This window comes from Amia ocellicauda, chromosome 16 (assembly GCF_036373705.1).
Source record: "Amia ocellicauda isolate fAmiCal2 chromosome 16, fAmiCal2.hap1, whole genome shotgun sequence".
Taxonomy (NCBI): Eukaryota; Metazoa; Chordata; class Actinopteri; order Amiiformes; family Amiidae; genus Amia; species Amia ocellicauda.
Genome location: NC_089865.1, coordinates 24,739,897 through 24,767,021, shown reverse-complemented (window position 1 = coordinate 24,767,021; position 27,125 = coordinate 24,739,897). Strand labels below are relative to the sequence as shown.

The 27,125-nt window shown below is 40.0% G+C and overlaps 1 protein-coding gene across 4 annotated transcripts in view; it reads left to right on the top strand.

Moving 5' to 3' along the window:
- Positions 1 to 1,662: 1,662 nt before the first annotated feature.
- The window catches only part of adam23a (ADAM metallopeptidase domain 23a), a 150,102-nt gene continuing 124,639 nt past the window's right edge, over positions 1,663 to 27,125 (top strand). For all 4 annotated transcript variants that reach the window (XM_066687611.1, XM_066687608.1, XM_066687609.1 and 1 more), the window contains exons 1-3: positions 1,663 to 1,976; positions 2,907 to 3,124; positions 11,647 to 11,723. In XM_066687611.1, coding sequence (XP_066543708.1) covers positions 1,898 to 1,976; positions 2,907 to 3,124; positions 11,647 to 11,723 — 374 coding nt within the window. In that variant the 5' untranslated portion in view covers positions 1,663 to 1,897. The remainder of the gene's footprint in view (positions 1,977 to 2,906; positions 3,125 to 11,646; positions 11,724 to 27,125) is intronic.

The window sequence follows — 27,125 nt, the reverse complement described above, 5'->3', positions numbered from 1 at the left end:
TATTTGTTTTTCACAGCACATATTTATCACCATACAGTTGTTCGAATAGCCCAACTAACATTATAAACACCCTCTGTATCTGGCAGAAGAGTTAAGTACTGTATGCTTGGGGACATCTTTCGTGCCAAGCTTCAGGTGACATAAGTAATCTAATTTAAAAAACAAAAACACCCTGTGGTTCCTCCAATATTTTAGGAGTATCCAGTCTCTTTTTGCCCAATTTCTCAGATAAACTTTTTGTATCATAGACTTGATCTTAGGACACAGTACACATAACATTCAGAAAAAGCTAATAAAAGAGAGAGAGGGGGAGAGAAATACACAGTTGGCCAACTGTGGTGTCACTCCACCAGTTCTGTGTTACTCCCTTAAAAACTCTGGGCTAAAGTTAGCAAAAGCATAACTTGGTTTGGACAGGCGATAGGATGCATCTTGTGGGAGGATGCAACACTTGGGTGCGCTTCATTAGTGGAAACATATTATGTCTGACTTACAAACAGGTTGTAAGATTTTAATTTTGCTGCCCGGCCCTTAAACAAGAACAACAGCAGAGGAGCTGTTCACAATTTTAGATGGATGGTGTTGCAACATGGTGTTGTAAACTACTGAAAGTGAATTGTGACACTGGCTTTTTAAGGCACTCAAACTACCCAACAATCAAAAGTGCCAGGGCTCAAAACACAAAAGGGCTGAGATACCTAAGTGATCATATGACTGAACTGAAAAGCCTTGCTTTCCATATACCTGGTGTATACCTGGGCATATGATATTTTGTTGGTGGGGATGTTCACTGTTGGGTTTAATTTTTAAAGATTTTATCAACTGGTATGTTTTGCAGAATCACCAATTATATTTGCTTTTATAATCTTCAAAAATGGAATGATCAATCGTTATTCAGCTTGTCTCCAGACTACAACTCTTGTTAACACAAGACACACAATGAACTCTCAGGCCATAACACTTTCCACAGCACAGAGCATGCACAGGTAAAGCACTATAGGGAGGACTGATACAGCTGTTATGTATCATACGGTTGACCTTGCAGGTGCCCAGTAGATTACAGAGGTCACGCTTACACAAGTTGGTTGGTACTGATGATATATCATCCATATTTAATTACTCTCTAGGCATTATTAATTAAATATAAACTTTCTCATAAAAAACAAAATCTATACACAGAAACATTATCTATATAATTATGCACATGCAACTATAATGCTGAAATGTAAACCTAATTTAATTTGAACTGCATGGTAAATATGCTGTACATTTTCTCTAAGTATCGTAATTATACAAGATCTACTTATAGAAAGGCTGGGTGAAATCACAAGCTGCTTCGCGTTTATTCATTTTCAAACCCAAAATAACAGCACCTCCATTTTTACCACCCTTTACAAAGGTCCACATGGTATTTGTGCTTGCAGTTTCACAGTACGGTCAGGTCATATCACGAATTTAAAAGCAGACGCCTGCAGCACAGACGAAAACATCTGCAGCCCTTTTGCAGAACATCATTACAACTAAAACCGTCTTCGATGTTAAGTTTTAGATGCTACGCTAGGAATCCTGCACTGTTCAAACGCAATGCACATGACCAAGCGGTATTTTCGCCTTAGGATGGGGGAGGGTGGCGAGGTAATTTAGCAGAATGAAACACCACAGCACTTGCGCAGGAAGTGCTTGATCAACCCAGTCCGTAGCCACCGCCTTCCAGCCATCCTCCTGACAACAGCAAAAAGGATGCTTGTGTTTTTTCCCCTCACAAACCTGATATAATGAAGGATGCAACCTAAAAATCACCTCTTCCCAGAAAAATGGGCCAGAATCTATTCTCTTCGTTGATGTGTTGAAATCAAGCTTTTTTTTTTTTTTTTTTTTTACATTTCAAATATGAATCATGCATTTGATACATCTCCAAAATCTTTTTTCCAGCATCGTTTTCTTTTGGCTCCAGACATTCGTTTTAGCATCAACTGGTATGTATTATTAGTATTATTTTTTTACAAAAATAATCTTTTCGTTGTACTTTAATGTTATTTAAATTGACACCAGATAACTTCGCTATTAGGCTGTTAGCTTTATTAGATTTGGTTCCGCCAAGATTTTGCCGTAGGATAGGCTATATATATATATATATATATATATATATATATATATATATATATATATATATATCCAGTATCTCTCCCATAGGTAATTTATGATGCAGACTCACGTATAGAAAGGTGTGAGAAAAATAAAATCGAATAATGTATGGAGAGTTGGACAGCTTTTGTCCTTTTAACTGAAAACTTACTGAAGATATGGCTGAGTAATTCAGTTTTAGCCCATTTGAAAGATATAAAATACCTTTCATTGCATTGCGTTAAATAATACTAGTGTACCATTAGACTTTTTTTTTTTTGAATATATTACAAATGAGCAAAGCTTCCTGGTTACAATACATGTATATTTCGGGGTGGTAATTTGTAGAATCCAGGTAGTGTGCCAGTGTGCTTTGAATGATTGATAGAACAAAGCAGGCACAGAATACATTTGATAGTGATACATACATAGAACATAAGAACATATTCCTGATTTAAAGTTCTTTATAGTTTTCAATCAACATCGGTCGACCGCTGATGCTATACACATCAGTTATGCAGATGTTGAAAGATGTGAGTTTAAAATTATGCATACAACAATATTTTCCACAAGCTGGTACGATTTAAATGTTTATATAATATAATATCATGTATATAAAAAAAGTATATTATTGCATAATAGAAACGCATTCTGCAGTATTTCCGCAATCGGGACTTGAATTATATTTTACAAGTATATTTAGCTTGTAACGAGCGTGGTGCAAATATATAATGTTATTATAATTATTTTGAAAATTAATTATATTTCTTTATTGTGATTAGTTTCGTATGTGTATGAGAATGACTCGACTTGGGACGCAGTGTCGAAGGCCCCACTGGGAGATGATGCAGAAGTCCCTTACAGCATCAACAGAACCAACCATTCGATTAACGTAGAAATCACATATCCTTCCCGATTGATATACTACCTGAACGAGGACTCGGAGAGCACTTACCACGACCTTGACACACGGGCTAAAAACCAGCTTAAACAGAGCCAGGTAAGGTCCATCTTTAATACTGCAGAGCATTCGGAGCCATTGTGAATACAGACATTTTCCCGGTTTAGTATGCGTTGGTATCTTAAATATAACTACTTTTTAGCAACGTAGTAAATATGAAAATAAATATTCTTAATAAATATCAGATAAAGACTATAGCCATCTGTATTCAGTCACTGTGTGTGTCTATCTACAGAAACACAAAAAAGAAGGAGAGAACCTGTGCTAAGATGTGCACTAGCAATTAAGCACTAATAAGGTGGCGGATACCCAGAAAAAGGCTTTTCCCATTGCCCTGTACCATTTTTTTTTGGTGGGGTTCTGCCTCTTAACATCAGATCCTTGAAATATTAATGACTGAAAGGATTCAAATCTATGTCTTATAACTTCCAACCATTTAAGGAAGCATGCATTGAAAAAAGACCTGAAGGAAATGTCCAGACAGCATGTGCACTGTTACAGAGAGCATTATTCAACCCTGCTGCAGGATTCTCCAAAGCTGTCCTTTTTATGATTAAGTGTATGTGAGACATGGAGCATTGAAAGCTTTCTCACCCTTTCTCACACTGCACTGGATACTTTGTTCTGACACTGCATGGTAATAGTGCAGCGCAGTTTTATCTGTTATTTTTGCAGTTTTTCGATTGAATCAGCAGTCCATACCTGAGCATCTCAAATAATCTTCCAAACGTGACTAGAGATGCTTCAAACGATCAGTTCCAAGACCTTTCCCCTACCACTAGGATTAAAGTTGCCTTTTTAAATTTACAGTTTTTGTTTTTATAACCAAGGTAAAAAACTCTTACCTTTTTTGTGCATTGACTAATTTTGACACTATCCTTTTAGGAATGTGTTTTGATATCACAGGCTTGCAGATAAATAAATAAAAATACAGAAATATTGCTGCCAGTGCAATAAATTGATATATTCTATATTCTTACTTTTCCTGTAGTGGTTTGTATAATAAATGACATTTCCAGTCTATAGTTTACTGCTAAGCTAAATGTACTTAGGAGTTTTACGCAAAATACTTTTTATTGAAAGCCTGTTTTGCTTATTTTCTAGCATTGATCAGATAATTGCCTTGCTGCATAACTAAAGCAACATCTTAAAATAGTCTTTTATTATATTTTAAATTTTAGTGTATTATGTCAAATTGTTCTCAGGATATCAACAACAAAGAGGAGACAGAGGAGCAGACATGGGGATAGATATTAGAATCTGTGGTCTGCAATATGAGAAGTTATTTCCATGCCTGTAGAACAGGACCATGGACAGCGAGAGAATGTACAGTAACATACTGAGTCTGTACTGGACAGTGTAGGCTCACTGGCTTGACTCTTAGCCAAATGATTATACATTAAATAAAGGTACAGTTTCATCCACAGCAGTTCAATGAAGACTGAATATGTCTGAACATGCAGAATGTCTTATACCCTCAAACTTCAACCTTATACCTGTAAAGGGCATTCTCAAAATAAGTAATTATGTACCAACCTCAGACTGTTTTTTTACCAGATCTTCTGTGGTCTTCCCCTTTGTGCTGAGGAGGATAGAGCACCTGTAATTCTAAAACTCATGTGGCTGTATTGATTGATTACCTTCATGAGGGTGTAACAGCGCTGTTTACAACAATTTGTTGTCATAACGACTAAATTAGGGTCAGTTTTTTTTTTTTTAAGAAGAGCTTTGGGACTGTTAGATTTGATAATTTTAGATAATTCAGTACTGAGTGTTAAATACTCAAATATAATACATGTATGCAATGCAATGCAATGCAAAGGAATCAAGTATGCATCTTAAGTCAGTGTGTGCTGCCCTGTGATGGACTGGTGTCTCATCCAGGGTATACCCTGCCTTGCACCACCTATCCACCAAGTCTTGAAAATCAATGGATAGCTTATGTTTCAAGGTCTAACCTTTAATTGTCTTAAATTATTTTTCGAAAGTCAAACCAAGGCATTCTGGTTGAGCAAATGTAATTACAATTCCTAATTTAAATACAATTTTCACTGAATGACATAGTAATACATAACGGTTTAAAAATAATATATTAGGCCTTTAACGATACACGAACCGCAACCGAAATCGCGATACAAACATCCACGATCCCGTGTCGTGGTTCGAGAACTTATATATATGTTTCACATATAATGCTCTATAGAATGACATGGCATGAACCGCGACACACGCCCCTCTCCAACCCCAGCAGCCTGCCATCAGTTACAGATGCAGCCCCTTGAGCTCTTTACACACACTACAGTAAAATTCCACTACAACAAAATTCATTTTCTCATTTCACAGTACACATTACATGTAAATCATGAAATTATTATTCTATTTAGTTAGTAAGTTAAGGCAAGTTTGACTTTACACTTGTTTTAGCGTCTTCCAACTACGTGTCATGTGACCACTTTTCCAATCACGTGTCCACGCCTGCAAAGTTGAGCTATTCAGTTATCTCAAGATGGCTAATAACCCTGAAATTGCAGACCCTCCCGGCACATACAACTCAGTAGTATGGGAATATTTTGGTTATCCAGTGGAGTATAGGGATGGCAATCGTGTCGTATACAGAACACATACAATTTGCCGTAAGTGTTTCACAAAACTTCCTCAGGTGACAGGCAACACATCAAATATGCACACGCATATAAGAAGACATCATTCCGACATTGAGCTAAGCGGTACACGGAAGAAATCTCAACATCAGCAGGTTAGTCTTCCTAATGCCTTTCAAATGAAGTTACCAGCCAACTCCGACCGTGCTCAAAATATTACCAACGCAATCGGCGCTTTCATGGTCCTGAATATGTGCCCCTTTTCAGTGGTTGAAAACAACGGATTCAAAAATTTGCTCTGCGTGCTGGAACCCACATATGTAGTGCCAAGTCGACCGCATTTCATATTTTATATATAATAATATAATATATATTTATTATTATTATTATTATTATTATTTTTTATTTTTTATTTTTTTAAACCATTATGTATTGCTATGTTATTCAGTGAAAATTGTATTTAAATTAGGAATTGTAATTACATTTGCTCAACCAGAATGCCTTGGTTGACTTTTGAAAAATAATTTAAGACAATTAAAGGTTAGACCTTGAAACATAAGCTATCCATTGATTTTCAAGACTTGGTGGATAGGTGGTGCAAGGCAGGGTATACCCTGGATGAGACACCAGTCCATCACAGGGCAGCACACACTGACTTAAGATGCATACTTGATTCCTAAAGTATTTATTGACTGTGTTCTCGGAACTGCAGTAGCACAAAAATGATTATATTCAGTTTTTGAACTGTTATTTTAGTAAAAAGCTAATCTTGTTGTATATGCAGTTGAATGAGAACACACAGCTACTGTAACTTGCACTTTATTTATAATTTACAGTTGTGTAATCATCATTTCAAAGGCTGTTTCCCAGGAAATACAAATCCTTTTCCAAAGATCAAAATATGAATTTGTGTAGTGGTTTTGTGTTTAACTCATTAGCAAAAACATTAAGATGAATTTGAATTTCAAAAGGCCTCATCGTATTATTAGAACATGAGAAGTTAAGAAAGATAAGAAGAGGAGAGGAGACCAACCATCTTTTTGCAGATAGTTTAATGATTCAAGAATTCCATGAAAGCACTAAATGAGTCCGCTCTTTGTTTGAAGAAGTGTCTGTTGTTGTTTTTCTGTTGAATACTTCTAAAATTAGTTTCCACTTGGGGCCTTGTGTCCTTATTGATCTTGATGCTGTCCTCTGGATTGGCATTGTGGATTCCTTTCAGTATCTTGAATGCCTGAATCAAGTTAAAACTAAAAGCTAAAGTTAAAGTTAAAAGTTAAAGCTAAAACTGTCATTTTCTCTCTTCCATGCAAAATACATTCTGTTCATTTAGTTTGTCTAAGTGTAGCATTCGTTTCAGAGTTGGAAAAAGTCTGGTTAGTCTCCTTTGAACCGCCTTGTTAGTAATAATATTTCCATTACAGTGTAGTGACCAAAGCACTAGATTGTGTTTCCAAGCAGTCTCCGGTGGTCTACATTTTAAGGTCTAGGTTTAATGGTTGCCTCTCCTATAGACAGTATAACTTGTCAGAGAAACAGCATGAAGATCAGAAACATCAGTGTGTGACTACTTCTAACTGTATTATTTTTTAAATAGTGATATATGTGTGGAAAGAGACAACTATTCAGATGCTCCATCAGTTAGCTGCAAAGGATTGCATTAAACTGCTTTGCTTTCCCACCGCATTTCCTGGCAGTAGAATGTAGGCCTTTTCGTGTATTAAGAGTTTGGTAGAAGACTTCCCAAGGGATGTATCCAGTTAAAACCTCTACCAGGAATGCTGGACTTGTCAGCTATAACTATAACTATAACTATAACTAAAACTATAAAATCTATCCTGTAGTGTACTGGGAGCCAGTGAAGGGAAGCTAAAACTGGGGTGATATATTCATATGCTTCTTTGTTTTGGCTAAGATCCTTGCAGCAGCATTTTAAATTTACTGAAATGCAGAAATATATCTATTTGTCCTACCTAATACAATGGAATTACAGTAATCCAATCTAGGTGTGTATCAATTTCTCAGTGTTAGGTAGGTCTTAATCTAGTTATTTCTAAAATGGAGAAAAGATGATCTTGACTCATTCTGAATGTGTGACTCAAAGGAGAGGTCTGGGCCACAGATGACACCCAGGTTATGTTCCATATCCTTAGGGGTGAAGCTAAAGTTGTTTCAATCCTGCACATAGTGAACATTTAGATTTTTGTCCCCCAGAAATAATACTTATTTTTTATCGGAGTTCAGGATCAGGAGGTTTCTAGTCATCCAGATTTTAATCTCCAACAGGCAAGGGCAAAGTGTTTGTGTAGCTATGGTATTGTGAAAATTAACATTGTGTCATCTGATAATATCACCTAATGGAAACGTGTATAATGAAGAGTATAGGGCCAAAAATGGATCCCTGCAGTACTCTGCACTTAATCTCAGATACATTTGAGCAGTTAATCTGTACATACTGGAGTGTGTTTGTTAGGTATGATTTGAACCAGGACAGAACCTGGATAGATAAGATGAACAGGTTTTCTAAGCGGTGTATTAAGATCATATGATCAAAATTGTGTCAAAAGCTGTGCTTAAGTCTAGTAAAATAATAAAAGTAACATGCTAGATCAGAAGACTGGACCACATCATTTAATACTTTTAGTTTGGATGTTTCAGTATTGTGGCCAGAGGAAAATTCTGATTGGATATTTAATAAATGTTATCAGCATTTAGAAAGAATTGCAATTCACTCTTAGTTATCCATATTTTCTCTAAAACCTTGGACATGTAGTATAGCTTTAAGATTACTTACAAACTATAGACCAAAGTTCAATTAGAGTAGCTAATTGTACTAATCAGCATGTCTCTGGGATGTCTGAGGAAACCGTAGCAATTGTCAAAATTCCACTATGTCACAGGACATGCAAACTCCACACAAGCAGATATCAAAAGTCAGAATGACTTGGGTCCCAGGAGCTATGAGGCAGCTGCACTAATGACTGTACCACAAGCCACCCATATCATGTACAGTGAGGGAAAAAAGTATTTGATCCCCTGCTGATTTTGTATGTTTGCCCACTGACAAAGAAATGATCAGTCTATAAATTTAATGGTAGGTGTATTTTAACAGTGAGAGACAGAATAACAACAATAAAATCCAGAAAAACGCATTTCAAAAAAGTTATAAATTGATTTGCATGTTAATGAGAGAAATAAGTATTTGATCCCCTATCAATCAGCAAGATTTCTGGCTCCCAGCTGTCTTTTATACAGGTAACGAGCTGAGATTAGGAGCACTCTCTTAAAGGCAGTGCTCCTAATCTCAGCTCGTTACCTGTATAAAAGACACCTGTCCACAGAAGCAATCAATCAATCAGATTCCAAACTCTCCACCATGGCCAAGACCAAAGAGCTGTCCAAGGATGTCAGGGACAAGATTGTAGACCTACACAAGGCTGGAATGGGCTATAAGACCATCGCCAAGCAGCTTGGTGAGAAGGTGACAACCGTTGGTGCGATTATTCGCAAATGGAAGAAACGCAAAATAACTGTCAGTCTCCCTCGGTCTGGGGCTCCATGCAAGATCTCACCTCGTGGAGTTTCAATGATCATGAGAACGGTGAGGAATCAGCCCAGAACTACACGGGAGGATCTTGTTAATGATCTCAAGGCAGGTGGGACCATAGTCACCAAGAAAACAATTGGTAACACACTACGCCTTGAAGGACTGAAATCCTGCAGCGCCCGTAAGGTCCCCCTGCTCAAGAAAGCACATGTACAGGCCTGTCTGAAGTTTGCCAATGAACATCTGAATGATTCAGAGGAGAACTGGGTGAAAGTGTTGTGGTCAGATAAGACCAAAATCGAGCTCTTTGGCATCAACTCAACTCGCCGTGTTTGGAGGAGGAGGAATGCTGCCTATGACCCCAAGAACACCATCCCCACTGTCAAACATGGAGGTGGAAACATTATGCTTTGGGGTTGTTTTTCTGCTAAGGGGACAGGACAACTGCACCACATCAAAGGGATGATGGACGGGGCCATGTACCGTCAAATCTTGGGTGAGAACCTCCTTCCCTCAGCCAGGGCATTGAAAATGGGTCGTGGATGGGTATTCCAGCATGACAATGACCCAAAACACACAGCCAGGGCAACAAGGAGTGGCTCAAGAAGAAGCACATTAAGGTCCTGAAGTGGCCTAGCCAGTCTCCAGACCTTAATCCCATAGAAAATCTGTGGAGGGAGCTGAAGGTTCGAGTTGCCAAAGGATCTGCAAAGAGGAGTGGGACAAAATCCCTCCTGAGATGTGTGCAAACCTGGTGGCCAACTACAAGAAACGTCTGACCTCTGTGATTGCCAACAAGGGTTTTGCCACCAAGTACTAAGTCGATGGGGTCAAATACTTATTTCACTCATTTAACATGCAAATCAATTTAACTTTTTTGAAATGCGTTTTTCTGGATTTCTTTGTTGTTATTCTGTCTCTCACTGTTAAAATACACCTACCATTAAAATTATAGACTGATCATTTCTTTGTCAGTGGGCAAACGTACAATATCAGCAGTGGATCAAATACTTTTTTCTCTCACTGTACCTCCCATCCTATACCACGCCCTGCACAGTGTTACGATATATATGCGTCATTCTTCCAATAGGGTGCCTTTTGGACCTTGTGAACATTTTTTAAATCAGTTTGTATTTTGGGAAATAAACCTTTTGTACCAGAAACAGAACATTTTAAGTTACTGAAAAACACTTTTGTCAAGCTTAACAGCACCAAACTTATAAATTAAAGCCATACATTCCTGTTCAAACTATATTTTGCATCAACTCTAACAGAGTTGACCAGTAACAGGGTTTTCTTACATAACAAAGTTTGGCCTTTATTACCAATGTGGTAAAGCACATGACAGCACATGGTTTGCTTCTGGTGAAGTCAAGTCAAGTTCATCAAAATCATTTTTGGATATATTTGTTTTCTTCTTAGCTTTGCATAACATTGTTGACATTTATAAAGAACTTTATGAACCCAGACAAAATAGCTTTAAAAATATATATGAAAAACTGCTTAGACACCTACCAGAAGTTGCTTCTGATGTCTTCCTCCATTAATATTATGTCACATTCTGAAGATCATGTCACTTGTTGACAAATTCATTATTTTGCAGAGGGGTTTATCTCCTGTAACAGGTTTGACAGTGGATTCAGGGACAGTAATAAATAGTTCAATTTATATGAATAAATATACACGTATTCTGCAGATTTACAGTTGAAAAACAATGCACTGTATTTTGCAATAATGTAGATTTTACATTACATTTACAATACATTAGGATTAAGTGAGTTATATTTTTAAAGGACTAAAGATGAATTGGGACATTGGAGAATGCTGATTTTTCCTTTAATTTGTTTAAGATTTTTTTACTTTAAATTGCGATTTAGTTTGTTATTACAAGTTATTTTGAATAGGAATTACTTAAACTTTTATGATACATGCATTACTTAAAACTGAAAGATTTGAAGATATGCAGCAATAGACATGTTTTGTTTAATTACATTTGGATTACATTTTTTTTTACCTTGACTTTAATCAACTTCTTGTTCTAGACTAAATATATCCAGTTCCTTTAATATGTCTGTGTATGACAATCATTTAAGACCTGGTTTTACACCGTACTGCTCTTTGTTGTTCTATGTCTTAGCTATTTCTAAAGCAATCTGCAAAAGTTTCCATCATTCCTATGGATTTCAGTTTTTAGAAGCAATATTTCTTGTAGAACATTATCAAAGGCTTTGTTAAAGTTAAATATGTTTTAATGGTATCCATTGCTTACTATTTAAAATGTTTAAAAGATTGGTGGGCAATATCAACTGTAGGGAAAACACAACGATCTAACTAAATTATTGCACAACAACATAAATATGTTTCCCGATGTTATAAATATGTTACAAATAATATTTACTTTTTCTATTTAACAGAATGTACATCTTGCCCAAGCCAGCTTTCAACTTGAAGCATTTGGCTCTAGATTCATCCTGGACCTCTCCTTAAACAAGTAAGTGCTGAACATACTGTTCCTAATACTTCTGCTTCTGTTGAAAAATCTAGTTTGTAAATACAATTAATGAGTTTATCAAAACATGTACATGCTAGCTATACAGAAAAAAACATTGCATAATATTGTTTTCTTAATATTTTTTTTCAATAAATACTGTTCAGTTGCAAATTAAGTACAAATGTTTGTTTTGAGTAGGTAGGTTTGAAATAACTGACATTCAAATACAGTTTGAAGTCTTTATCCATTACAGTGAATGTACAAATTGCTGTACATATCCTATGTATTGCTACACAAATTAGATTTTAAGTCACAAACTGCTGAAAAAACATGTTTCCATTCATTGAGTAGTAACATTATCACATCACTAATCCCAGGTCGCCCTAATAAAATAAGTCTTATTCAGAAAGGGACACATTAGTATGGTGCTTTGTTTGGGGCATATGAACAATTTTCAAGAACTTAAAGAAATCTTGCATATATTTCAAAGTTTACTTCTCTTAAACAGGTGTTTACTGTTCAGTTAATTAACTAACAATAGGGCTGTCATGAAAAGCTGCTGATACAGGGGTCCTCTAGGAATCACTGGCTTAGAATATGTTCTCCTATCATTGCTAATGAGGGAGGGAGGGGATAAGACGTATGTCTTATGTTGCATTACCCTTTGTAAAGATTAAAACATTTTCATATAAAGATATAAATATATCTTCAGAAGTCAGCACTGTCCAAGGGGTAGGGGTTTCTGCACATTTCCGTAGGAACCCGATTGAAAACGTCTCTTTCAAAGCTAGGGCTGTAACGATACACAAAATCCACGGTTCGGTTCACACCTCGATTTTTGAGCCACGGTTCGGTTCATACCTTGATATGTTTTTTTTTACTTTTTTGGCGGGGGGGGGGACGGTGATTAATTATTGAACCTATTGGTGATTTAATAAAGAAACTTTTTTTCTTATTTACTTCGTCATAAAGTTTAGGCAACACATTTTGGGTGAAATGCGGTTGGCTTGACACTACATATCTGGGTTCCAGCACGCGGAGCAAATTTTTGAATCCGTTGTTTTCAACCACTGAAAAGGGGCACATATTCAGGACCATGAAAGCGCAGATTGCGTTGGTAATATTTTGAGCACGGTCGGAGTTTGCTGGTAACTTCATTTGAAAGGCATTAGGAAGACTAACCTGCAAATTGTATGTGTTCTGTCTACGACACGATTGCCATCCCTATACTCCACTGGATAACCAAAATATTCCCATACTACTGAGTTGTATGTGCCGGGAGGGTCTGCAATTTCAGGGTTATTAGCCATCTTGAGATAACTGAATAGCTCAACTTTGCAGGCGTGGACACGTGATTGGAAAAGTGGTCACATGACACGTAGTTGGAAGATGCTAAAACAAGTGTAAAGTCAAACTTGCCTTAACTTACTAACTAAATAGAATAATAATTTCATGATTTACATGTAATGTGTACTGTGAAATGAGAAAATGAATTTTGTTGTAGTGGAATTTTACTGTAGTGTGTGTAAAGAGCTCAAGGGACTGCATCTGTAACTGATGGCAGGCTGCTGGGGTTGGAGAGGGGCATGTGTCGCGGTTCATGCTATGTAATTCTATAGAGCATTATATGTGAAACATATATATATATATATATATATATATATATATATAAAAAAAAAAAAGTTCTCGAACCGCGACAGGGGATCGTAGATGTTTGTATCGCGAGTTCGGTTGCGGTTTGCGTATTGTTACAGCCCTATTCAAAGCTGCCATTGGCCCCTGATCACATTACTCGGAACAGGTCCCATCCCACTTCCTGTTCTATAATTTATTTCTGCACAGGTTTGTCGTCTTTTGCCATTTTGCTGGACCTGAGAACGTGAGCTCTCTGTGTCTTGTCTGTGCACTAGACCTTATTATTATTGCTTATTATTATCCACTGTTTTTGGTCGGTTGGTTGGATTCATGGCTGTGTTGTTCACCACCATCTTACTAGTGTGTGTGTCTTTATTTGTTTTTGTTTTTGTTATTTTGATAGCTAATCCAATTCTGTTCTGTCTGCGCTCAACGTACTCCTTTACGCGTTCCCACTGTTTCCCCTTCTCCTGGTGGTCCTGGAGAAGGTCAGGAGAGAGCAAGTGACAGTTCTGCTGATAAACCCATGGTGGCCTCGCAGATTCTGGTTTGCAGACCTGATCGCCCTCCTCAACGTAGAGCCTTGGCAACCCTCAGTGAGAGAGGACTTGTCCCAGGTGCAGGGCAAGCTTTGGCACCCAATCCGCGCCTCCGCCAGCTTTGGGCCTGGCCCCTGAGCGGGAGTGTTTGATTGCCTGGGGTCTCTCGCACACGGTAGAAGCCACTATTCGGTGAGAGCTCCCTCTACGAGGTCGCAGTGTTCCTACCGCTGGCGGACGTTTAGCATCTGGTGCCAAGATGGCAGTCAAGACCCAATTCATTGCCTCACTGTGGTCATGTTGTAATTTTTACAAGAGCTGTTGGACCAGGGTAAGTTTATTTGGCGGCCATCTCTGCGTCTCTCTGGATTGATGGCGAACCCCTGGGTCTCATTTCCTGGCTGCACAGTTTCTGAAGGGAACTCAACGGCTACGACCTACTCGCACCCCTTCACTGCCTGCATGGCGCCTTAATGTAGTGCTGGACGCACTTTCCCAAGCCACATTTGAGCCACTGAACTCAGCTGAGCTGAAGCTAGTATCACTTTAGACTGCGTTTTTGCTGGCAATCACCTCTGTAAAACGTGTGAGCGAGTTACACGCCCTGTCCATACACCCATCATGTGTCCGTTTAGCGGGAGATGGCTCTAGGGTCACGCTATGGCCTAACCCTGCGTTCCTCCCAAAAGTGCTGTCTCCATTCCATGTCAACAGATCTATTGAGTTGAGGGCTTTTTATCCTCCTTCCTTCTCTTCGGAGCAAGAGAGTTGGCTTCACCTGCTCTGCCCTGTGCGGGTCCTCAGGTGCTATTTGGATTGCACTAAGGACATTCGGCACTCAGACCAATTGTTTGTGTCTTATGGAGTGCAGACACAGGGCCAGGCGCTTTCAAAGCTGTGCCTCTCACATTGGATTGTGGACACTATTACCATAGAATACGAGTCCACCGGGACCCCGGTGCCTGGACACCTGGTGGCCCACTCGACTTGAGGCGTTGCCACATCTTGGGCCCTTTTTCAAGGCTCCCCCTTGGCAGACATTTGTGCAGCTGCAGCTTGTGCTTCACCGCTTACATTTGCCGGTTCTACAGGTTGGATGTGGTGGGACCGGTGTTGGCTGCAGTTGAGCCCCAGTAGCCCACGAGCTCTGGATCCTGATTTCCTCTCCCAGTCTGCCCCTGTTAAGTGTATCCTGACGGAGCTATTTGAACCATGTCTTTCCCTTCCACTGGACTATGCCTTCCAGTTGAGCTCCCACGCAAGCTGCTCCTGGACTTGCTGACAGCCTGTCGATGTGTTCCCAGGGTCTGTCATGCGGCCTCCAGGTATGTTACCTTACGAGGCCAGCCTGTATATAGTTTGTTAATTATTGCATTGTGTTGCGGTGGTGCATGTGTCTGGCTTGTACCCTGCTATGTATATAGCACATGTGTAAACAGCAGGACTGTGGCTCCGTTCTAGCCTGTGTAGACTGGCGCTCACTGCCGCTGTTCCCAGCTGATGGCGCTCGACTTGTTCTCGCTGCCTCACTGTGTATATAGTTCCTTTGTCAGCAGGTCTGTGGCGCGCTCTGACTGTGTGCCATAGATGCAAGATACCGCTTCTGCTGTCCTCAGCGGGCTCTTGTGTATGCTGTGTACATAGTTCATTTGTCAGCACAGTAGAGCTAATGTTGCCCTGCATTAGCTGGTCTAATCAGCAGGCGTCAACTGCTCCTGTGTTCCGCAGGTGGTGCATGAGTTGGTTCCTGCGCCCCGTGGTGTATATAGTTCATTTGTATGACATTTTTAAATTGTCAGCACAGTGGAGCTCTCTGCTCTGTACTGTTTAGTTGATGCTCCTGTGCTGCGTGGAGGCAGCATGAATGTTGTTTTTCAGCTTGGCTACTCTGTTGACTAGCCGGCTGTGTATTATGTTGTGTTTTAGTGGGTCTGTGGCCCCGTTCCTGTTGGATCAGGGGTCCACTGCAATGATAATGCACGGCGGCTGCACAAGTTGCTTGATTGCCCATGCCAAATATTGTGCAAGTAGATTACAGCCTTGCTCCTAGCTGTGCTAGAAGAGCAGACGGCTTTGCTATTGTAAGCGAAGGGCATAAGAGTTAACCTCTGTAGCTCCGCTTTGTATAGGTGATTCTAGACAGTTCCCGGTAAGAACGTGACTGCAGTCCTCGCTTCTGGGCAGCCCAGGTGTGGCCCTACGGGGCCCCTGGGATTACTGTCTGGAGTTGTGTTGCCGAGGCCCCTAGTGGTCACCTCGGGGCAGGCTCCCTTATCAGCTTGCTGCCTCCTCCCTTGCGATGGTTTTGTAAGACAATAACTTGGGCAGTGCTTCTGACATGAAAGATACTGATAGGTTGTGAACCTGTGCAGACATCTTGTTTTATAGAAGTGGGAAGGGACCTGTTCTGAGTGACGAGGGCAGGGGCCAGTGGCAGCTTTGATAGAGTGACGTTTTTGATCGGGTTCTTATGGAAGTGCGCAGAAACCCCTCCCCCTTGGGCAGTGCTTCCTTTTTCAGATAACTGGGGTTGCATTCGCAACCTATTGTTTTTGTTATTATCCATTATTCTCCTGTTAATTTGTTAGTCTTTTTAAGTTGTGATTGATATCTTGTAAATGATCTTCTGGAATATGAATACCAGTGGTGTACCATCAGGGCCTTCAGTGATTGCCTAGTTTACATAAAATTTAAGAATATAATATAATAAATATATTGTATATTGAATGAATGTCAAGAATAATATAGCATTTTGACATTATCATTAGTGAAGCCTGCCCTCCCATTGTCTTCCCTGTGCATTATTTAATGGGAACAATAAAAAGTGGACATTATCCAATCAAAAATGCTCAAATTAAGTTACTAAGTAAAACATATGGTGTGGACTACTCCCACAAAGACCTTTGACAAAAAGCTGCTATATATAAATGTATAGTGCTGCAACTTTGGAGTGAGTTCATGATTAGCCAATCATATTTTGACATTATTTTCACCTGTCATTCTTCAATGAGTTCCTGTCATGGACCAATGTGTTGAATGAAGGAGAGCTAACTCACTAGCTTGCTAACTTGCATGAGGGAAGTGGTGTCCATGGCATTTGTCTAGATGAAATGGATCAAGATGTTTTCGATGAATACAACAGGACAAGCTAGGCTATCATCTTTATTCGTACTCCATATCAAGAGGGAGCTTCTCATGGACTTGAAAGCCAAGGGAAAACTTTTCGATCAGGCAACAGATCACTTTGTTCAAGTAGACTGTAGGCTGTATTTAATCATTAAATAATCTGGTGTGTGTTTGGTGGTGTTAAATGGCTGCATTTTATTATCTTAATTTGATTATTATTATCTCAGTCGGAGCAATGAAGAAAACTGGTGTTGTAGTTACATATTTGTTTTCAATTTTTATTTGATTAGGTTATAACTGAATATAAATAATTATTTGAGTGCCTCACTAGGTTTGTTCGTGGATATTAAATATAACAGGCAAGAGCACGAGTGATGTATGGCTTGCTGTGCAAGTGTAGAGATTGTCATGTGCGTTTGCAGGGTTCTAGACTAACTTTTCCCACTAGTGACACTGGTGCTATTAGCATTTTCAATTGATGGCACCAGCACATGATTTGATTGCACCAATTTTTCCTCACTGCACGATGATATTTAAGTGAACAGGCCGTGTCCCATTATGTACCTGCATTCTATACAGGATAATGGCTAGACATCTTTTATACATTGATTTGGGTAGATAGACTGGTTAAATAAAGTGCAAAATGTATTTATTGCAGATGTCAGTCTGGCATGTTTTACTTTCTGAGATGTGCTGACATGGCTGTTCTGCTGAACTCTAACTATTAAAATAAAATCAATGTAGTCCATAAATAATATTAAACGAGATTGTAAGCAGCAGTTGGTTGAGGTAGATGTGCAAATAACTCCATTGCAATTTAAAGTTGCAAATTGTGTCTTTAAATTATATAAAGATGCTGACTTAAGATCCTGACTTTAATAGGAACATTTGAAATACACTTATGAGATTCAAATAAATATTGGTATTCAAGTAAATATAAAGAATGTATGTAAATCAAAAGATAGCCATTACCGAATGGGAATAGTCTTTCGACCTGCCAATCATGAAAACATGTACCAAAACTGCCTTATAGGGGCCCTGCTGGCAGGAGGAAATCCCGCCTCCGGTGTCTGTGAAAAGTCTTCTCCTGCCAGCTGCAACCAGACCGTTATTATTTAATCTGCGTGAGTACATCTCAGCATTGACACCCTCAATGGCAATACCCTAGGAGATGCTCGATGTCGGGGGTTGACTTGTAGATGCCCACATCGTCAGACGGGAGAGGGGGGCTGCGGAACCACTGCGCAGTTGAGTTCCATGGATACACCCTCCAATTCCACTCTGGCCCTCCCCCCTTCCAGGGCTCTGGCTCTGGAGATCCCAGTGATGTGGAAAAAATGTGCATGTTGCATGTGTCACTGGCACCCCGCACATTCTCAAAGTGCATGGATGCAGCACTGGCCCCTATCAGATCAAAGGGGATCAGAATCCTGAACTACCTGGTAGACTCCAGGCTGCAGGTGGAGGAACACACAGCAGAGATCATACGACATGTGACGTTACTGGGTCTTGCAGTTCATATGGAAAAGAGCTCTCTCGAACCCACACAATCGGTGGCTTTCTTGGGAACTCGACTCCATTTCAATGCTTGCCTACCACTGGAGACTTGGTTCAACTCTCCGGCTGGTCTATTTTCAAAAACTGTTGGGACTGATGGTGGCCGCCTTGAAGATCCTCCCACTCAGGCTCATGAGAATGCTCCCACTGCAACGCTGGGTAAATGCCCATGGACTACACCCAGCTAGACAAAGACACTGCTGACTGGCCATGATTCCAGCGTGCAGTAGAGCACTGGCTTGATGGCAAAATTACAATAACTTACACATGGGATCCCCCATTAGCTGCCTTCACAGAAGGAAGTCATCATGACAGATGCCTCCAAGATAAATATTTTAGGGAATATTATTTGATGTTCTATCAAACACAGAGAAGTTCAGATCCAATTATGTAAAATCGTTGTGTATTAGTATACTGTAAACGTAGAGTTTTCCATCTTGACATTTTGAGCTCTCTTCGTGTGTGTGTTGCTACTACCAAAACATGGATGGTCTTGTTTTGATCAGTAGACTGTCTGGTTCCAGAAAATGTGTCATAATTGTCAATATTTTCTGAGATTTTGTATTCCTACTCAGACCAAGTGTCCCCCCCAACCCACATTTCAGGGCTTCACATCATTAGAAAACTGAGTCTCAGCTTTCATGGGATACCAAACACTTGACAAACAACACAACAGTGAAGAGTACACATGGGATTAAAGAGATGCACACAGATTTGGTGCCCTTTTAAGGGTACCATAGGTGCTTGTCAGCTAAAGGGGTTAAATTTTGTCAAACAAAACGATTCCATGATTTCTTTGTCTCCAATTGTTTATTTGTTCTATGCTTTAATTTCAGAGTACATTGAGACATGGAGGTGTTCTAAAACTTTTGACCGGTAGTGTAAGTTTGGTATATTTTTCAATATGTTGAAGAATAAGACTTAGTCCCATGTAGTTTTTTAACAGTTTTTAACTTAGTGTTTTAGAAAATGGCAACATCATGAGATAATTGATTAGATACCGTTTACAGACACAGCCCTATACACACATAGTTAGGTGCATAAATATTTGGACAATGACAGTTGCCATCATTTTGGCTCTGTACTGTACAATGGATTTGAAAGGAAACGATCAAGATGTGCTTTAAGTGTAGACTTTCATCTTTATTTTGAGGCTAGTTATATCCAAATTGGATGAACGGTGTAGGAATTACACTCAATCACATATATGTGGTCCCCCCAATTTTAGGGGCTCCCCTTTTTCGATCTTCGCGGCAGCCACCATCAGTCCCAAAAGTTTTTGAAAATGGACCAGCCGGAGAGTTGAAGTCTCCAGTGGTTAGCAAATTAAAGGAAAAACCAACATAAAGTGTCTCAGTAAGGTGTCTTCAGTGTGCCTTGGCATAGATTCTACTAGTCTCTGGAACTCTGCTGGAGGGATGGAATATCATTCTTCCAAAAGATATTCCCTCATTTGGTGTTTTGATGATGATGGTGGTGGAGAGTGTCTCATTTTGACTATGCACTGAAGAAGACCACTGGGTCGAAACTTATAAGCAAGCAGCCTCCTTTGCCGTGGACATTTTTATAAAATTAATTAAAATATACACTACCGGTCAAAAGATTTAGAACACCTAAATGTTTCCAGTTTTTATTGAAATGTACACAGTTTAATGTCTCAATGTCTCAATTAAAGCATAGAACAAATAAACAATTGGAGATAAAAAAGACGTCATGGAGTCGTTTAGTTGAACAAAATGTAATCTAAATTTTTGACTCATGAAAGTAGCCACATTTTGCAGATATAACAGCTGAACACACTCATAGCATTCTTTCTACAATGGAAATAATATTGTTGTTAATATTGTTTGGAAAGTTCTTCCCAACACTGTTACAGAAGTTCCCACAAATGTGATGCACTTGTAAGTTGCTTTGCTTTCACCCTACTGTCCAGTTCATCCCAAACCAGCTCGATGGGGTTTAAGTCTGGACACTCTGCTGGCCATTCCATGATTTTAAGCCTGCTGTCTTATTCTTTTTTTCTAAGTTAGTTCTGACATAGCCTGGAGGTACAGTGCATCAGTATTCACAGCGCTTCACTTTTTCCACATTTTGTAATGTTACAGCCTTATTCCAAAATTGATTAAATTTATTATTCTCCTCAAAATTCTACAAACAATACCCCATAATGACAACGTGAAAGAAGTTTGTTTGAAATCTTTGCAAATTTATTAAAAAAAAAAAAAAAAAAAGCACATGTACATAAGTATTCACAGCCTTTGCTCAATACTTTGTTGAAGCACCTTTGGCACCAAATTTCAACCTCAAGTCTTTTTGAGTATGATGCTACAAGCTCGGCACATCTATTTTTTTGCAGTTTCTCCCATTCTTCTTTGCAGGACCTCTCAAACTCCATCAGGTTGGATGGGGACCATTGGTGCACAGACATTTTCAGATCTCTCCAGAGATGTTCAATCGGGTTCAAGTCTGGGCTCTGGCTGGGCCACTCAAGGACATTCACAGAGTTGTCCTGTAGCCACTCCTTTGTTATCTTGGCTGTGTGCTTAGGGTCATTGTCCTGTTGGAAGAAGAACCTTCACCCCAGTCTGAGGTCCAGAGTGCTCTGGAGCAGGTTTTCATCAAGGTTGTCTCTGTACATTGCTGCATTCATCTTTCCCTCGATCCCGACTAGTCTCCCAGTTCCTGCCGCTGAAAAACATCCCCACAGCATGATGCTGCCAACACCATGCTTCACTGTAGGGATCGTATTGGCCAGGTGATGAGCGGTGCCTGGTTTCCTCCAGACATGATGCTTGCCATTCAGGCCAAAGAGTTCAATCTTTGTTTCTCATGGTCTGAGAGTCCTTCAGGTGCCTTTTGGCAAACTCCAGGCGGGCTGTCATGTGCCTTTTACTGAGGAGTGGCTTCCGTCTGGCCACTCTACCATACAGGCCTGATTGGTGGAGTGCTGCAGAGATGGTTGTTCTTCTGGAAGGTTCTCCTCTCTCCACAGAGACATGCTGGAGCTCTGTCAGAGTGACCATCGGGTTCTTTGTCACCTCCCTGACTAAGGCCCTTCTTCCCCGATCGCTCAGTTTGGCCGGGTGGCCAGCCCTAGGAAGAGTCCTGGTGGTTCCAAACTTCTTCCATTTACAGACGATGGAGGCCACTGTTCTCATTGGGACCTTCAATGCTGCAGAAATGTTTCTGTACCCTTCCCCAGATCTGTGCCTCGATACAATCCTGTCTCGGCGGTCTACCGACAATTCCTTGGACTTCATGGCTTGGTTTGTGCTCTCACATGCACTGTTAACTGTGGGACCTTATATAGACAGGTGTGCGCCTTTCCAAATCATGTCCAATCAACTGAATTTACCACAGGTGGACTCCAATCAAGTTGTAGAAACATCTCAAGGATGATCAGTGGAAACAGGATACACCTAAGCTCAATTTTGAGTGTCATGGCAAAGGCTGTGAATACTTATGTACATGTGCTTTTTTTGTTTTTTATTTTTAATTCATGCAGCAGGACAGAAGTCCATGGCGTGCTCGGGACAAATGCCCTCGCTCCACTCATGGCAAGTGTCCATGTCACTCCCACAGCAGACCTCCACAGGGTGGAAGCTAGGGCTGGGTATTGCCTACAACCTCACGGTACGATACGTATCATGATACAGAGGTCACGGTATGATATGTATCACGATACACGTTGGTTTTGAATAATGACCATGTCCTACACAGAATTTACTACAACATTTACTACTTATTATTCTGTGTAAAACTAAGGCAAAGCCTTAAGGATTTCACAACTTAAAACACTTCAAATTCAGGCCCACAGAGATCTTAAAAGTAAAATAAAATATTATGCCTCTAATCCCAGAGTTATTAATAAATGCAAATAAAATATTCTTAAATTTTTTTACTTAAAATGGCCTTTTCTGTTGTCTCTTATGCTTTTTGTTTTTTGACGCAACAATAATATTCTGGCTTCACTTGACTTTAAGTGCACTTCTATTTGCTGTAAGAATGTCCACCTGACATATCAGTTCTTTTATAAAAAAAATTATAATAATAAAAAAAAATACATAAAACTTATAACAAACTTAAAAGTGGCCTTGTACTAGCAGCTAAGGCTTAACACTTTGTGTTGTGCTTATATTTTGTATGTCGCCCTGGATAAGGGTGTCTGCTAAGAAATAAATAATAAACATGTTTTCAGATTTTTGTGCAGAAACAACAGTTGATCAACATGCTCAGGTTTCGAAGCATTTCTCTGGGCTGTAACTATGTCTCCAGCAGTGGAGAACACCCTCTGAGTTGTTTATTATAAAGATGTTTATCTAACTTAATTTTCTACATGAAAGTTTTTTCCAAAAATTGTGTCATTACAAAGATATCTTTTTCATCAAAACACGTGCTTTAGTTTTCTTCCAGGCAGCCCCCATTGGCTCAATGAGAAGAGGCGGCACCGGAGGGAGCATTTCTGTATGTCATGCCCCTTACGCCAGCGCAGCTGGTCACGTTCGTTTTGCATATATGTGCGCTGCTCCACCAATGGGATTGGTGGGATTCTGCAGATCTGCATCACAAAAACTGGACCACTTTGCTTCCAAGGTTTTGAGTTACATTTCAGTAACGCACATTATATATTTATAATATATATATAGTACGCAAACGTGTATCAGCAATTCATCAGCTTTGTATTTTAGTTTTAAATAATTTTATCGTGTGGAATTGATGTTGTTTTGGCTTAATGTGAATACATTTTCTTCTCCGATCGAAATACATCCGTTTTCGATTATTATTGTATTGAACATGTGTGTTTTGAATAAAACCACAGTATATTAAACTCTCTACATGTACAGTACTCTGAATTGAAACTAGTTATGATAGTTTTGACCCGGCAGCAGTGCTGTGTGGGGGATGGGTGAAGCTGTGTTGCGCACCGTCTCTGCATTGGAATCCCTATGTAAACAGACTGACTCGGTCAAAAATACTCAAAAATGTACAGGCACGCCTCTTATTTTCATGCTCATAACTGTCAAGTCCCAACTGATGGATGTGTGGACCCCAACTACATATATGTAATATAGACAAGCACTTGAATATATCATGTTAGTGTCTGCTATGCGCAGATTGATTTACCTTTTTTTAAACATGAGGTAAAGGTAATAAATGTGTTTTTATTTATTTATATTGGGCTGTTTCTATAGCGCATTCAGACCTGTATTGATGAAAATCTCTACTTTAAATTGATATGCAGTTGATTTGTCAAATCATATTTCTAGTAGTGGGACTTTCCCTTAAGGAGGGGTGCGACCGAAATTGTCGGTGCCGCCTGGCGGAAGAAATGGCTACTGCAGACACATTTCAATCTGTTCAGTAGTAAGTTTATTGATGCAGACATTGAATATATTGATGTATCAGTAATGTAAGATTGATTTAATAGCAAGTTATGATAATCGGAGAGAGTAATATACATGTTTAGTTCTCCCATTGAGGAAGAAAAGTGCATGCTCAGCTGTGCGCACTCTACCATAGGTGATGTTTCTTTTTCAAAACTGCCATCGCAGCATTTGCTGTTGTATCGATACAGTAGCATCTGCATCGATGTGTGCATCAGCAAGAAGTACATCACGATATATTGCCATATCGATTTTTTGAGCGCAGCCCTAGTGGGAGCTGGCGTCATCATTGGACCAGAGGCACAAATGGCGCTTCTGCTCCTGCTCCTCTGGCTGCAGATTTGGCCACTTCCCTCCTAGGAGGGGTGCACAAGTGTAACGGGGCTCATTGTGTACATGAACTCGTTACAGGTGACATAACCCCTCTGTAAAATCAGTACAGTGACAAGCCTCCAACGTCGGGTGACCCAGTCTTTTGGTGTAGTGGTCTTATCACTATACTGAGTGAAGGTGTGTTTTGCAGAGCACTCGGAGGAATATCTGTGCCACGCAGTTCGAATCCCGAGCAGGCATCTTCAACCTGCACCAGCTACACATGTCCATTCTCTTCATAGCTCCAGCGCAGACAGCTTGATGACAGCAGCCTGGGGCTTGAAGGTTTGTGACCCCAGCCATGACACGCTCGCTCGGCTTTGTGATCTGAGAACACAGTCTCTGCAGAACCAGCAGTAGGCCATGGCAGAGGAGCTCTTCTCCAAGGCCTACTTGATCTACTGCAAGGCAATTATTTTTCCATTGCAGTATCTGGGGGGTTGCTGTTGCACTTTGAGGCAGAGGACAAAGAGTCCCCTTCCACCCCAGGTTACTGCTTGCAGGACTTCCAGTCGACAGAGTCATTGGTAGTTCTCTGGCCCCAGCCACCAGTGAAGGAGCTTTCAGTGTACAACAGACTGTCCTCTGCCATGGCGCTGCATCTGCTTACTATCATTCCTGATTTTTGGAGGGCGGTGTAATCCTCATGGGACCATCCAGCTTCTTAGCCTCCAGTCCAGTAGTCCATTGATGCTTTATATGTGATGCAAGATGCAGAGACCTTGGGCTTAGGAGGCTTCTCGCCTGTGGAGACGGCCATTGCCTCTTTGACTTGGGGAGCAGATGTGACCCTGCTCTCGAGGGACCTCTTATGCCCGATCAAGTGATGCAAACTGACAGAGACCCTCTTAAAAAGGGGTTATTCGGTGGGGGTCTTCGCCAGTTTCACCTTCCTAGCCTACCAGACTATGCTGTTCCAGTCTCTGGCGGTGGGCAGAGAGCTCCCTTATTCAGATTTGGATGAGTTGGTGAGTCTTTCAGATAACCTCTTACAGCTCAGAAGTTAAACAGCCTGGCCCTAAAAAGAAAGACATGGATTTTAGAAATTTTTTAAAAATAAGTTGTTGAAAGTTTAAAATGGCAGAGGTTTCAAGAATAATATCAGCATTTAACATCTCATTCATGTGAGAATTATTAGAGGCACAAGATAATTTTATGGTGGTCTTGAGATTTACCTTCCTATTTAGTATGTGTAAGGTGGCTCTGCAGTCAGGAGTGATGAACCCAAGTGCGGGGTGAGAAAGCAAATCGATCTAGAGGGGCAGTCCAATAATCTTTGTCCAGGAAACAGGCTCAAGGGCACAGGCAATCAGGGATTACAAAATAAATCCGAAGGTCATTAATCAAAGGGACTAGCTATGGTCAGGAATATAATGCTCAGTGATGTTGCTATAGACAAAACAAGACTTCGCAATAGCAAGAGGAGCAAAGGGGTATATATAAGGATCAGAGGAAGGCAGTTGTAAGTGTCTGGAAGGGCTGGGCCAATGAGAGATGGGATGCTGGCACATTTTCACATGATGGTGAGGAATGGAATGTCTGGGATGCTGTTCAGAATTTGGGGGATATGAACTGGGGAAGATGGATGTGTGGACCTCACAGTATGTACTGTGTCAGCCGTACAGGATTAGATTAGATCAGAATTATTTTTTTAGCATTTGAAGAGGTGAATTTAGGCAGAGAATGTTTGGATAAAATCACATAATCTGGCGATACAGTGAAATAGACTTTCCTTTTTTGCAAGTGCTTTTTTTTTTTTTGGCAAGAAACTGTCCAGCTCTTAATCTGAGCAGAGCTTGTTCAGTATTTGAATGGAATACTTCTATGTAAGTCAAGTTGTGTTTGGGAGTGGTGTAAGTGGATCAGTAGAAGGCACTCTTTACTCTGGACCATAAATTCCCTACAAAAAACAATGTCCCAGTACAGTGAAAGAGACAATTGGGCTGTAAGAGGCGCCAGTTTTTAGATCAGACATTAAACCGAGGTTCTGACTCCCATGGCATTTGGTCATTGGGGATCATTGAAGATCCCATGGCAATTTTGATTCAAAAGTGTAGAGGTTGCAAGTTCAAATACAGGCCTTCTCCGTAAGGCCTGCCTAAATGAATCTACCTGCAGTTAATCTAAATATCTCCTCACTTCTCCACTTTTTCTGTGTGTGGTGAGCTACTGGAGCACAGAGGCTTCCATGTATTACCCAGGGGGGAGCAACACTTAATTGGAAGATAAAGCGAGTCTCCTCCCAACTATAATAAACTGTGGTAGAAAGGCGCTATTTAAATGTGAAATAGTATTACTACCTGTTCTCCTCAGTTGTGAGTCATTTTTATGAGATTAGAATTTCATAGACAGAACCCTGCACTAATGAGGGATACATCTTATACATGGTGGCTTACATTAAATGTATTCTTAAAATGATCTTCGCTGTGGGATTAATGAAGGAAAGTTGTATTCCTATAGGATTTTGATATGTGGGTAGCATTTACAAATCCTAACCTAATACAAATCCAGTCTTTAACACACACACTTTTCTTTATCCTATCAGATTATATCAAAGTTAAAAATAGCCTGAAATTACTTAAAGCAATTGACATTCAATCCTGATTCATATGTTTTTCTTGCAGCACATTGAAATGCAGTTTGCAAAGATTTAAGTTAGGACATTGTCTGCAGCCTTCTTGTCTCCGACAGGGCTATATTTAGATTTTCCAGACTGGCTCTAATCAATTTAAAGCACACTGACAAGACTTCTGTTGTTCACTAAGCCCAATTGCAGAGGAGAGGAAGGT